At 41.2% G+C, this 14,958-nt stretch overlaps 1 protein-coding gene across 2 annotated transcripts in view; it reads right to left on the bottom strand.

Annotated features, from left to right (window-relative positions):
- The window catches only part of RASSF3 (Ras association domain family member 3), a 69,757-nt gene that overhangs the window by 24,047 nt on the left and 30,752 nt on the right, over window positions 1-14,958 (bottom strand). Inside the window, exon 1 of one of the 2 annotated variants that reach the window (XM_079139698.1) lies at window positions 5,222-6,587. The exons of the other annotated variant lie outside the window; for it this stretch is intronic. Coding sequence (XP_078995824.1) covers window positions 5,222-5,263 — 42 coding nt within the window. The 5' untranslated portion in view covers window positions 5,264-6,587. Of the gene's footprint in view, window positions 1-5,221; window positions 6,588-14,958 lie in introns of those variants that run through there. 2 annotated transcript variants of the gene reach the window in all.

The following is a 14,958-nucleotide window of genomic DNA, read 5'->3' as shown; positions in this document are numbered from 1 at the left end:
ATTCACATTATTCCTTATATAACTCTCCCAGCAGCCCAGGGGGAAAGCTTAACCCATTGTATAGATGCATAAACCAAGGACAAGGTCATAGAGGAAGAAAGAATATAAACCTACTTCAAAACCAAGCCCTTTCTACTCTTACCAAATTGCCTACAGAGCCCAGTAAAAATCTGTTGCCAGTCAGTATGTTACTTTGGGAAAGTACAGAACCTCGTGGGTGCCAAGTTCTCACCTCTCAGTGGAAATGAAGAGCTAAAGGAATCCCCAAGTCTGAAGAAGAAAGTGGGCCTGCATCATAGCCAGCCCCTCCATCTGATCTTTTAGGGGCCAACAGTCTGCTCTGACTGGGGACGGGGGTGATCCCTGCAACTATGCAGCTGGGCTTCAGGAAGGCACTTGCACACAGGAACAGCTACATTCTCTACCATCGGCTTTATCCGTTTTGGGAGATAAAAGGTAAATTTTGGTATTCATCTGCCTTTCTCCTGTCTCCTTCTCAACTGATTGAGAGAACACAGGTATCAAAGTGGGATGAAATTTGATCCTCCTTAAATACCCCAACACCTAGAAAATGGGAAGACATCTAAGATAGAAATATTAGAAGCTATGACCCAGCCCCAAATTTACAAGAGAAAGAAAACATGTATGCACATACCCAGACTAAACTGTTAACTAGCCTACTTGCAAAAAATGTGTTCCTATGTTCCCCAATTGCCTACAATGAGGTAAAAATTTTCTTTTTCTTTTTTGCAGTACTGAGAATTGAACCCAGAGCCACTCTATCACTGAGCTACATCCCCCAACCTTTGTATTTTTATTTTGAGTTAGGGTTTCACTAAGTTGAAGAAGTAGCTGGAACCACAGATGTGCAGCACCACACCCATTGAGTAAACCATTTTCAAAGCACTGATACTGTTTTTAAAACTAAGACAAGTCTCAGAAATGTCCAATGCAGAAGAAAGGCAGGTAGTGGTTGGCTCTTCTCTTCCCATGCCCCTGTCCGTGCAGACTCCTCAGCTGACCCTCCTTCCACAACCTGTCCCTGTAACACTTCTGGGCCACTGAGCTCTCAACTACTTTTGCTCTCACTTTCTTGCTTTTCTGCTCTTCTTTCCTTTTTCGTTTTCATGTGAAAAAACAAATCTCTTTATAGACACCACCAATAAATAATATTTTCCTTTCCCTCTGCTTAGAAATGGACCCATTTTGGCTTTTGACAAATTAATCTATTAAGCAACTAACTACTTAAACAGTTTTTGTGAAGTACTGAGACACAACAGTCAACAGAGCACAGGCATGGGGGTGTGGAAAGGGTCACTAAGAGGGGACAAAGAGGCAGGTGATACAAAAGAGCACAGGAAGAACACACCGAGACATCCCTGGAGGAGGAGGTGTCTAATCTGCAAACTGCTCGGTGGACTCTCCTGCAAGACAGATTGTCCAGAGCACCCAGCACCACAGAAAGAAGTAGCCAGAGCACCTAATGGAGCGCTTGGGAAAACCACAGTACACAGCTCAAAGTGGTTAATTTTAGACAAAGAGAAAATACTTAGCATGCTGCTAACGGGTATTTTTAGAGTCTGTTAACCACTCTGAACTCATCAGTACTTCAAAAGAAAACAAGTGAAAGACAAGCCAGAAAAAAGGATTTCAAGTCTATATTGGTAATGATTTTTCTTCTTTATGCCTTACTTCTTTCATCCTAAATCAGAAAATAAACATCAGCATTCCATAACTAATTCCATTCTATAGCAAACACCATAAGTATTTGCCTAGTGCTAGAGGAAGAACGTTGACTACAGCTGCTTATTCTCACTGTAGATCTTGAAAAAAACACTAAACAAAGTAAAAGACATATGAGCAACAGGCCATGAATTAAGCTCGGAACAGTATGTTTTCCGTCCCTTCACCATACTGCCTGAGAATGGACAGCAGCCCCAAGTCCATTCCGGCCTTTAAAAACTTCTAACTGGCCCAGCCTGAGACTGAACCAAATTCCAGAGCTTGGGATGGGATGTTTCACACAGTTCAGTTTTCACTAGGTGGTGGCACCTGCCATTTTCTGCAAAAACACATGGGTCTTGGAGATTGAGGTTGTGCTGCCAGCGTCCTGCTTCTCCTTTTCATATACATTATTAACCCAGTCTCTTTTCCTGCAAATTCCCCTCATCCTTGGATTGCCGCTGGCTGGCTGGCCCATCTGCAAGGACAAAGGGTCACTGCCATTACACTAGTTGTGCTGGTCACATTGTTCTCCAATTTATTCCACAGTGGTTATAGGGTACCCTGCACTGCAGTTTGGGAAGATTCAAAAACAGACCCTGCCCTTGAGGAGCTCATCCTAGTAGGAGGGGGAGGGACAGGGTCACAGCACAGGCTGGTTTCTTTGGACTAGTCCATCTTCCCTAAGATAAACTGTGTGTTACTGGGTGAGGGCTGATGCTGCCCTGCAGTAGGTTTACTCCCACCCCTGTGGAAGGGGGATGCTTTGTTTTTGTGGAACCATTTCCAACTCACAGTTGTGATGACCTTCAAACCCTTTACATTTTAAAGCATGAATCTCAAGAATAAGGTCATTTTCAAGCTGGATGCAGTAACACACACCTTAATCCCAGTGACTCAGGAGGCTAAGGCAAGAGGATTGCAAGTTCAAGGCCAGCCTCAGCAACTTAGTGAGACCCTGTCTCAAAATAAAAGAGCTGAGAATGTAGCTCAGTGGCAAAGCATTCTTGGGTTCAATCCCCAGTACTAAAAAAAGAAACAAACAAACTAACAAAGAATAAGGCCATTTTCTTACATAATCAAACCATCCTTATCATACCTAAGAAAATGAATTATAATTCCTTAATATCATCCAATATCCATCCCACATTCAGAATTCCTCTGTGCTCCCAAAATACCTTCATGGATATTTTTGATCCAATCAAGGTTTTCCTATTGGTTGGTAGTTTCTTTGGTCGTATTTTAAAACACTGTGAAATCGATGGAACTTTTCTCTGCGTTCACTAACATGTCAACACTCAAAGAGAGAAGCAGAAAGAAGAACAAATATAATGGAAAAAAAGTAATGTTGCATTCTAGATTTCAAATGTTTTAATTTACAGATAACTGGAATACTGGGTGCATCAAAAGGTTTATACTGTTAAATGGTTCACCACTGCCAGGTGAGCCTCAACATCAGGAATCCATCTGGAGAAAGATAGACTGATGCGGACCATGAAGGCTCAGTCCTGCCTGAGGTATCTGGTGACCAAACTATCTCATGTGGTTTTCCAGTCTATTTCCTTCCTTGCAAAACAGAGGCTATAGGCTGGACCCTCATTCCTGTGGCAACTCAGAATAATCAGCAGTTATCCAGTTATTCCCCAGGTAAACAGATCTACTTAGAAGGAAGCAAAGTTAGAGACAACCCGAGGATTTTCAGGAAGACTACAGAACATGCCAGCTAGACCTTTGGGATTCCATTCAATCAGTACTCAGAGGGTCCCAAGATATTATAGTAACAGGAGGGCAGGCTTGACCTCTGCCCTGCAAATGTGAACCTCTTCAAATAGAAAGTTCCTAACGCCATCACCTACCACCCACTTACAAGGGCTCTGCAACATGTTATCTTGACCAAGGAAAAGTCATCTTTTAACACAGCTTTTATCTCTCATCACTTTCTAAATCTTTAGACCTCAATTTCTTTTCAGCAAAATGAACATAATAAATACACCTACCCTCAAAGGACCCTTGTTCAGAGTAACCAGATAACACAGCAGGAATACTTAAAAATGTTTGCTTAGCATCGGTATCATTGCTGCTACTCTTAGTGTTTATTACTGAACTTGGTATTTAACAATAATGTTAGACTTATTTTGTTTTTTTGTGTTTTTTTTTTTTTTTTTTTGCAGTACTGAGGATCGAACTCAGGGCCTTGTTCTTGCAAGGCAAGCACTCTTCCCAGCCCAATAATGTTAGATTTAAAAATCTGACTGGAGACTCTCAAAATCTACATTAAAAGTGAACAATGGCCAGGTGCGAAGGCATACGCCTGTATTCCCAGTGGCTCAGGAGGCTGAGGCAGGAGGATTGTGAGTTAATGCCAGCCTCAGCAGCTTAGCGAGACCCTGTCTTTAAATAAAATATTAAAAGGGCTGGAGATGGGGCTCAGTGGTTAAATGCCCTTGGGTTCAATCCCCAGTACCAAAAAAAAGAAAAAAAAAAAACCAAAAAAACAAACAAAAAAAAAGTAAACAATGAACAAACTCTTTCCAACAGATGTGAAACTAGTTGGAATGAATTTTAGCACCTACATTGGGCTACATGCACATGATATCAAACCATTCTTCACAAGAACCTGGTGAGTTGATAATAATAATTACTTTGAACATGAGAAAACTGAGAAGAAATTAACCTACCCAAATTGTACACAACTGGTTTTAAAAGGGACTGAGATTCTAACCAAGATCCATGCAGTTCCTGAAACTTGCCACTACACTACTTTTTTGGTATAAGATGATGATTTAGGGTTTGGGTTGCAGAGCTCAATGGTAGAGCATTTGCCTAGCATGTGTGAGGCATTGAGTTCAATTCTCATACCACATATAAATGAATGAATAAAATAAAGGTCTATCAACATCTAAAAATTTTTTTTTTTTTTTTTAAAGAAGATGATTTAGCCCACAAAGTACCATAACCAACAGAGGACTTTATAACTTTTAATTTTGGACCTCTACCTTTTAAGGGCTGTGGAGCCGTGGAGAGGTACTTTTCAATGGACACCTATCATAAAGCGACTAAGTCACCACTGCTAAACAGATACAAATACTCTACAGAGAACTGAGATAACGAGCAGCAGCATTTGGTAAGTGGTTTAAATATTTTAATAATTTTTTTTAAATATTTAAAAAAATTTTTTTTAGTTGTACATGGGCATGATACCTTCATTTTCATTGCTGAGGATTGAACCCAGTGCCTCACACATGCTAGGCAGATGCTCTGAGCTACAGGCCCAGCCCTTAAAGTTTAATTTTTAACAGCAGTTATAGAATCATATTCCTTAAACTAAAAAGCACCACCAAGAAGTAATCAAAACTTAAAAGGTGTAAACCACTGAATAAATCTACAACCCTAAAATGATTTGGGTTTTCCAAAATCCAAATTTAGTTAGTAAACAAGAAATGGCTAAAGTTTGGGAAACCACTGCATTTTCCCCCCCATTAATCAGCATGCAACACACCTTTACTGGATTTCTCATCCTCTTCCCTTCGTCCAAGCACATTTCTAGAAACCTGGCTGTACTCTGGGAACGTTACTTCCTGTTGACTAATGATTCACCAGGTAATAACATGAGAAGGGCTAGGGCTCTGCTATGTACAGATCCAAGGCTCCTGCCTTAAAAATCTTCTCCAAAATTCCCCCAGGGGATGAAAGGGGAAGGGGAACTCGGAGGCGAGCAATGTGAAGAGAAGTGCCAGTGTGGGGAAGATGGGGAGGATCAACATCATTGCATGCTCCAAATTTGGTACTTATGTAATATAACTGCTTCAAGCACTGTGCACTTTATCCACAAAAGTGGCCCCTCCAGTTTCTATTTAAAACCCTGAGTCTTCTTTTAACAGAAGACATAATTCAGAGTTAACACATAAAAGCCAGAATTTATTGACTGCTTGGCACTATTCTAAGTATTCTTCATGTATATCCAAAGGCCACACACAAATGTCCCCCCACAAACCATATGCCTATTGCTGGGGCCCTCACTCTCAACCCGGCAAGACACAGAGCCCAAAAAGCCAGGGACATCCAGGAAGTTCATTTCAACACTAGGGTGGGGTCTGGTCCCCAGCTGGGAATTAAACACATTTCACATGAGAACAACATGCAGCTATAACCCTTCAACATTCCCCTCATCCAACACACACACCCTGATCCTCCACATGGAAACTTGACTTTCTTCTCCTTGGCACTTACACTATCTGGTAAATCCTGAATTTTAGGTATTTATCTTGTTTATTACCAGCTTCTCCCACAAGAATCAGAGCTCCACAAAGGCAGAGATTTTCTTTTCTGGTTTGGAATCCAACACCTAAAGTAAGCCCAGCATATAGTTGGTGCTCAATAAACACTTCTGAATGAATGATACATTGCATCCCTACAGAGAACTCTCCCTGAGAGTCTGTCACGCACCAGGTAAATTCAAAAGTTTTAACCAAGAATCATTATCAGCACTTATATGAGCAAAGCGATTTCAATTTGCTCCTTAGCTGCAATTTGACTGAAGCCAGAATCTGGGCCCAATGCCTGAGCAAGGGTTCCTTCCCTCCACAACCGCCTTCTGCTGTCAAGACCCAGACTCAGAAACAACTTACCCGGGAGGGTAAGTTATTCCACGAACCAGAACCACAGAGCTGAGTGATGAACAAATTGAAAGGAAAGCTCTTTGTACTTCTATGGAAAAGACTGGAAGCTGATGGGAAGAGAGAGACAGAGGAACACTACCAATCCTCCAAATGCAGGAGTGCAGAGAGGAGGCAGGGAGGGCTGCGCTCTGCTTGCTCCCACCTGGAGGGAAAAGCAAAACCTGCCCTCATCCGAAAGGGAAGAGATTTTTCACAAACTTCTCCATTTTTATTGTTTTTTTTTCCCCCCTCCTAATTTACAAGTTTTCTGTATTGAGTATATATTATTTTTAGTCATTAGCCCTACTTTTAAAAGGAAAAAGCAAATAAATCACTTTTTTTTATAGATTTTGTGACCTCCTTAACAGTCAAGAAATTAGACTCATGACAAAATACTGATCTTCCTTAAGAAACATGAGGTTGTATTTGTCTCCAATAGCACAAAAACATGTTCCAAAAGCAATTTTCTCACAATACTGGTCAATATAAACTACTCAATACACATACCTTAAACACCATTAGTATCTTTTACTTTCCTTTAAAGTATCCATAACAATGGCTCCTGAACATAACTGGTTAATGATCACAAATTATAAACAAGTGGAAAGAAAAAAATTATCACATTTAGTGCAGTTACTGTCTATTTTCCCTTTTTTTTTTTTTTTTGAAAAAACAAAGAATCTGTTAGGGGTTTTGGTTGTTGTTTTATGGTGCTGGGGGTTGAACACTGGGGTGCTCCACCACTGAGTAACATCCCTGCCCTTTTTAAATTTTATTTTGAGACAGGGTCTAAGTGGCCCAGGCTAGCCTCAAAGTTGCAGTCCTCCTGTCTCGACCATCCAAGTAGCTGCGATTACAGGTGTGTGCCACCATGCCTGTGTTATGTTAATAATTCTCAGTGTGTGATTTTTCTTAAATTTCCTTTTGAAATTTACTGTGTTCCAAATTGTTGGAACCAATCTCCAACCAAGTGGAAAAGTAACAGAAAAATTAAGAAGCTGATTTAATTCATTATAAAATTCACAAACAAACCTCACACTAAAATAAGATAGTCCACAAAAACTGATACCTCTTATCCTCAAAGTCACGTCAGGACACAGTTTCAGAATTCAGCATAAGAGCCAAGAACCCAACTCTTCCAAGCTTGTCCAGTTTGCTCTGACTTTTTCATTAGTTAAGAGAATGACCACAGTCCAAGTTTCACTTAGAAGAAAACTAATCTTATCAGGAAATTACTTTTTATCTCAAAATGTTCCAAAAATATCACTTCCTTACCCCAATTCACCTCTTACTCCACCTCTCACCTCCCCACCCCATGCCAGTAAAGAATTTAACAGATGAAGACCGCCTCTGAAAATCATTTCCCCAAAAACATTAACGGCGACTATGGAATGTGCTTAAAACCAGTCTTCAGGCTCTTCCTCATTGACCCTCCGAGCTAAGACACAATCCTGTCCCATAATCTGCTAAGAAATTAACCTTCACTTGTCTATACAGTGCTCCGAAAACACTTTGGCTTTGGTCTCCTCCATGATTAGCACTTCAACTCCCTATGGATTTGGCTGTCTTCCTTTTTTTTTTTTTTTTTTTTTTTTTTTTTTTTTTTTTTTGCGGTACTGGGGATCCAACTCAGGGCCTTGTGCTTGGCCAGGCAAGCACTCTACCAGCTGAGCTATCTCCCCAGCCCAGCTGTCTTCCTGATGTCACCCCAGGAAGTAGATGACATCAGATGGCTCACCTCACCCTGGGTGGTGCCCATCAAAGCCACAACTCCTCTGGCACACAAGCAGATCTCTCTTCTAAAGCCCCTCTGTCTTTAATATGGATATGTCTGCAGGTATCAAGTTTCATTCACATTTTGATTTTCCTACTTCAGTCTAGGTTTCCCAATATCTCAGGGTCACCACTCAAATACGACCTAAATAACACCACCCATGCTTCCACCACAGAAAATCACAATGCAACAGGACAGTTTTTTAAAGCTCACATGTCTCTCATAACTCCCCTCTATGACAACAGCCTTATAGGTCACACTTTCATCCTGCCCCAATGACAAGGCTCTCTTTTTCTGGAACATGGGAGATGCTCCCTGGGTGTCAAGAATGAAGGTGGCGCAGGTGAAGCCGCATGGAGCACCCTCGTCATCCCCCTCACGCCCAGAGGCTGCAGCAGAGGCAAGGTCATCCATCAGAAAGGATGCCCAGGGTAGGAAATCCACACAGCCTGGTCCACCCTCTCTTTCCTCAAAGTGATTGTACCCTTACTTTAAAAAATAAATTGTGCTAAACAAACACTACCATTTCGGCCATTTTTAAGCATGCAGTGTGTGGCACTAAGTGCACACACCACTGTGCCACCATCCACCTCCAAGAACTTCATCTCCCCCACTGAGACTCCTTACACCAGTTCAACACCAACTCTGCACTTTCTAAGGCCCCCATTCTACACGTGTCAATGAATCCGACTACTAACAGTCCTTCATATGGGAAACTGTGCAATTTCCGTCCTTTTGTACCCACCTTAATTCATGCAGAACAATGTGCTCAAGGTCATCCTGTTCTTGCATGTGTCAGAACTTTACTCTTTAACTTTATGGACAGCCTAGAATGGTTCACAACGAAGGACCCAACCAGGAAATCCTGGATTTTCCTTCAAGCAAGCAGAAGGGCCCATTTCTCTGGCAGGTTTCACCTAAGTGGGGCTTCAACCAGGAGGGATTTTCCCTTATCTCTGAGCTTACAGACAGGCTGTGCAAACAACTTTCACTGCACAAATCTGGGGCCACTCAGCATTTCCCCACCACCAGAAGATAAGAGTGTTTGCTGTTCTTTGTCTTTCACTGCAACCGCTTTGGGAGATCAGAAGAATGGAAAAGGAAAGAAGGATTCACAATCGATTTCGAAATCTTGTAGGCACTGCTAATTTATTAACAAGGTCTTTTTTTAAAAGCATCATGATTGAGATATAACATAGTTCAGAAAGCACAAAGTTTGCCCACATAAGAGTACAAGTCAGGTGGCTGGGGCTGGGGCTCAGGGATAGAGCACTTGCCTGGCATGTGTGAGGCCCTCGGTTTGATCCTCAGAACCACATAAAAATAAATAAATGAAATAAAGATACTGTGTCCATTTACAACTAAAAAAAAAAAAAAAAAAAGAGAGAGAGAGAGAGTACAAGTCTAAGGTTTTAATATAGTCACAAATTTTTGCAACCATCACCATGATCTTGGTTTACAACATTTACATCAATCCACAAAGAAAGTTTGAACCCATTAGTGGTCACTACCCAATCCTTCTCATTAATATGATCTTAAACTTTATAACCCAGCTGATAAATACTCTTACACCCCACCCACATCTCCCACAGTACTTAACAAGCACTTTGAAGTCCAATAAACACACATCCACTACAAATGCAAGCATACATATACCACAAGTAACCTCAAACAATTCTTTCCAGTAAACATCATTTTGGAAATTGTGCTTGCAGACATATCCCAATAACTTGAGGTTCTGTTAGTTAACACAAACACACACACACACACTTTTTTAAAAACTAGATGTTCCTAAAATCGTAACTTTTTTGTTTTTTGATCTTTTCAATTTAAAAAATTTAAAAGAAGAACAGTGACTAATATAAGCATGAGAGAGGGTCTCCTTTTCAGGACACTGAGTTCTGTGCCAGAAGGTAGGCTAGTTCTGCTCCTGCTCTGTGGAGATTCTTGTCTCTTTCCTGTCACAAACACACACTCAGACCATTACCCTTCATTTGGCAATGTGTATTTTTAAAAAGTGATGTTGTGGCCTCTTAAATAAAGTAATATCAGAGAAATGAGATATCACGAGCCTTAAAAAAAAAGGTAAATAAACTATACTTCCTGAGAGCTAAAAAAATAAATAGAAAACTCATGAGCATTATGTAGAGTTGAATGTCACACCCATGTTTTGTACAGAAACCAGTTTTGAATTAAAGCGCTCCCCTTGCTCTCACTGCACCTGGGTACTGGGTGGATTAGTTTCTGGGTGTTTTTGTGCTGGGGATGGAACCCAGGATGCGCTCTACCACCAGCTATGCTCCCAACCCATAAGTTCCTGATAGTCAGTAAATCATAGCATGCAAGTCATTCTTCTATAGTATTCACAGAAGTTAGTATAAAGAACAAAGGGGGAAATAAATATGAGTTCAAAGAGAAATAGAGAGATTAACGAAAAATTAGTCAGACTGGGCTCAATGGTAGAAAGCTTGCCTAGCATGTGCAAGGCCCTTGAGTTTGATGCCCAGTGGGAACTAATGAAGAACAGTGATAGTTGTAGGTAAATAAATAGTGAGAGTCAAATAAATGAGACTATTGACAAGATTATGATGCACAAGTAGAAATGATTCCTCTCAGCATTTTCATGCTGATTTTAGCCAAAATCAGAGTGGAGAGAACTGGCAAACTAAAACTGGAGTTTCCCAAAATGGACTTGTTTATGTCATGGAGAAGTAACCACTACCTTCCACCAAGCTGGTGATCCTTGAGGGCCAACTGCTGAGCTAAAGTCTGAGATCAGGATGTCGTCGGAGTTGCTTCCTTCTGAGGGCTGTTAGGGAAGGGTTCATTCCTGGCCTCTGTCCTTGGTTTGTAGATGAGCATCTTCTCTGTGTCTGTGCCCTAATTCCCTTTCTTAGAGAAACCAAGTAATACTGGATTAGGTAACCGACTGCTGAGCTGGGACTCATGGTCGCCATCCAGCACAGTGCTCAGGAGATGTGCTACTGGTTGGCTGTTCCAGATACCATTTTGGATTTATTTGTGCCTGCCTCTGCCCAATTTCTTATGTTGAGCCCCTAACTCCAGCACCCTAGAATTTAAGGGTCTTTATATAGAACAAGCATTTGAACAGGTGACCTAATATGGTAATCCAATATCTAAATACCAATTAGCCTGTGTAAATTTCAAAATTACTGCCTTTAGGTCTTCCAATAATTCAGAAGAATGTCTATAGCAACTTATACCCATCAATTACCAAGTCTACAGCTAAACATTTAATAACTCCTTAACATATGCATCTCCAGGCACCACGGCTATTATCACTTTTATTGCCTCTCCAAATATTCTGGATCTTAAATTAGGTAAGCCACAAATGTTCCTGACATTTAGTTGTCAATGTTTTTTAAAAAAAAAGAGGAAACACAAAAGAGAGAGGCACAGACTGTTATGACACTGTTTTTTTCTTTTTTCTTGGCACTGGGGATTGAACCCAGGAGTGCTTGACCACTAAGCTACATCCACAGACCATTTTATTTTTTACTTTGAGGCAGGGTCTCACTAAGATGCTGAGGCTGGCCTTGAACTTGGGATCTTTCTGAGTCACTGGGATTACACGTGTGCGCCACCACACCTGACAAGACACTGCTTTTTCTATTATTAGATATAAGTGTCTAAAATGCAGTAACACATCTTCAATAAGTTAACTCTGTTTATGGTCATGTGGCACTTTCAAACACCAACCTCAGTTCTATTTATATTAAATACATCAAGTATATATAACAAATACCTCTTGGAAACTATAAGCATTAAGAAGGGCTGGGATTGTAGCTCAGGCATATGTCACTCATACAATTCATAATGCTCACAGGACAGTGTAACCAGAAGTAAAAACTTGGTCTAGGGGATTGTCCAATGAATGGCATGAAATATTCTGGGCAAAATGTGTAAGAATCAATATGAAACATCTGAAACAGCCAATCACTTTAGTGAAACTATTCTTTAAGGTATAAGAAAAAGCTTTGTGGCTGGGGTTGTGGCTCAGTGGTAGAGCAAGTTACTTGCCTACCACATGTGAAGCACTGGGTTTGATCCTCACCACCACATACAAATAAATAAAATAAAGATATTGTTTCAAAAGAAAAGGCTCTGCAAGACTCCTAAAACTCCTTTATAAATAAGTGTCTCCTGAGGATAAAAAACAAAAAACGATCTTTACTTTAATATGCTGGACAATTCACTAGTCAAGATTCCAATGAAGTGTGTGAATCTGTCCGGTCCATGCATTCATCACAGAGCACAGTCACTGCAGGGCAGCCTAGCTTGAGGCTTGCTCTTCTGCATGGAGGTGAGCAAATTTCCTTATCAAATTGACAAATGACGCCCTGGAGGGTGAGCCACATGACAGGCTCAAATGATAGGACGAATCCTCAATGAAATTAAAGGTACATTAAGGTCTACCTCTGGGATTTGCCCCACAATCCCCCAACATGCAGAATTGTATACCTACATAACAAGAGGAATAAACAAACCTGCTCTATTCAGCACTAGTCAAAACGCCCATTTGAAAAGCAGTAGCAACAAAAAGGAATCGTCTAGAGAGATCCTAAGGAAGTACACTGGGGAGGTTTAGTGTGGGAAAAGGACAGCTGAGGTGTGTGAAAACTGTCTTTAAAACCATGAAGAATCCCACACACAGGAGGCAGTCCTGTACTCCCTGTAGGCCTACTCCACAAACGCTATACAGGGAGACACCTCAGCTTATTTCACCAAAAAGATTTTCGGATCCTCAAAATTGTTCCAAAACGGCTGCTCTGGAAATTGGTAACCAATTGGAAATTGGTAATTGTTCTGGAAATGGTTAATTAAGCAAGGGCAGTATGACCACTTGGTCAAACAAGACTTCTTTGAGACATTTAACGCTGCTCCCTCAGCGATCAAGCTAACAGGATTTCTCCTGTCCTGAGGGTGAGTGTGACCTCCTAGAGTGGCACTGGAGACCCATTTTCCTCACTCAGTGTGACCTACAGAGTAGAGAAGGAAAGTGCAATAGAAGAAATCAAGGTGCTTTTATTTACTTATTTTGGGGGGGTGCTGGGAATTGAACCCACAGCCTCGTGCATACTAAGTCCATGCTCTGCTACTGAACTACACCCTTGGATGCCTGAGGTGCTTTTAAAATCCAGATCTTGCTATGATCCCAGGACCACCCACCAGAAGCCTCAAGGCCCTAACGGGCCAATATATTTTCAAGACACCTCGAAACCCACTTGACTAACCCACTACCCTACATCTCTAGCCAGGAGCCTCTGTCTACCCCCACTGCTCCTACAGCCAGTTTTGTGACTCCCACGTCTGCTTTCTCCAGCCCAGATCTACCTCCCAACTTGCAGTGACACATGACTGATATCTTACTGCAAATCCTCCCCAAAGAGGAAACAGCTCAAGGGCTACACGACCAGACAGTCAAGAACAGATGCAGAGCCAGTTACTTGCCATGGTGATATCTGTCCCACATCCGATGTACCCATCAAACACAAGCATCTAGCCTGGAGCACAGATTTCACCCACGGGCCCCTAGCCTCATGTCCAGTGCCCACGTGGGCTGAGATAAAGCCACTCTTCAAAGCACAGCACCAATATGTCTCCTATATAAAACCTGGTACCACCAAGAGCTCAGCACTTCATCAGGACCTTTCCTCTGTGCTTTCTGTTGGCGCCATTGGCATTTCTAATCTTGGCTGCTACACACAGTCCTCCTGAGGCCTGGACTTATTTCCCAATCATTCTGTTTTATACTCTTCAAAGGGACTAAAAACAATCTTCGGGTAAAATAAACATGGGTTTCATTTATTTTTTTGCCAAAATGGTTGGGGGAAACTCAGTTAAAGAGATAACTGGGGTTTGGTGTAGTGATGCACAACTGTAATCCCAGTGATTTAGGAGGCTGAGGCAAGAGGATTGCAAGTTCAAAGCCAGCCTGGCCAATTTAGCAAGACCCTGTCTCAAAATGAAAAACAAAAAGGGCTGGGGATATAGATCAGAGGTAAAGTGCCCCTGGATTCAATGCCCAGTACTGCAAAATAAATAAAACTAAAAATATAATTGGGCTAGCATATTATAAATATGTAAAAACTCTTCTAATTATTGACAAACTAACAGTCATAAGGAGGGAGACTAATTTTGTCCTTTACAGTTAGAAAGACCTAGATTTAAATTCCAGCTTCTGTATTTACTAACCTCATAAACTTAGTTAAATTACTTAACCTCTCAAAGCTTAAGTTTCCTCATCTGTGAAATGGGAACAATAACAATATCTTTGTACTGCTGGGCTGTGATGGATAGTGAATGAGCTAAGGAGCAACAATAGTTGTCGTTATTGTCACTGGATCTCCAAAATGTACACAAAGGTTGATTTTTTCCTAAGTCTTTCACACCCCTTCAACAGAAGAAATAGAGAGGAGAGAAATCAGACACTGATCTCTTCTGAAGTATGAGGTTCCCTACAGAAATTTGAAGTACAGGGATTTTTTGCTATTTCAGCATGAATACAAGGGGAGAAATAACAATTCATCCTAAGAGAAGAACATAAGGATAAGTGTACTAGAATTTTCCTAAGGCTGGCCTAAAGAGAAAGTGGGCAGACAGGGTCCAATCAATTTGTTACTGGAGTCACTGAGACAAGTGACACGCCTGAGTTAGCTGCTGAGCAAAGCTTTATGCTTATGTGCTCATAATTAATCATCAGTTCATTCAGGTTGCACTCGTCGTCAACCTTCTCCCACACTGCACAACACAATTAAAAATCAAACACAGGGCTGGGCGTGT

Source organism: Sciurus vulgaris (genome assembly GCF_902686455.1).
Source record: "Sciurus vulgaris genome assembly, chromosome: 5".
Lineage (NCBI taxonomy): Eukaryota > Metazoa > Chordata > Mammalia > Rodentia > Sciuridae > Sciurus > Sciurus vulgaris.
This window is presented reverse-complemented; position numbering and strand designations above follow the sequence as displayed.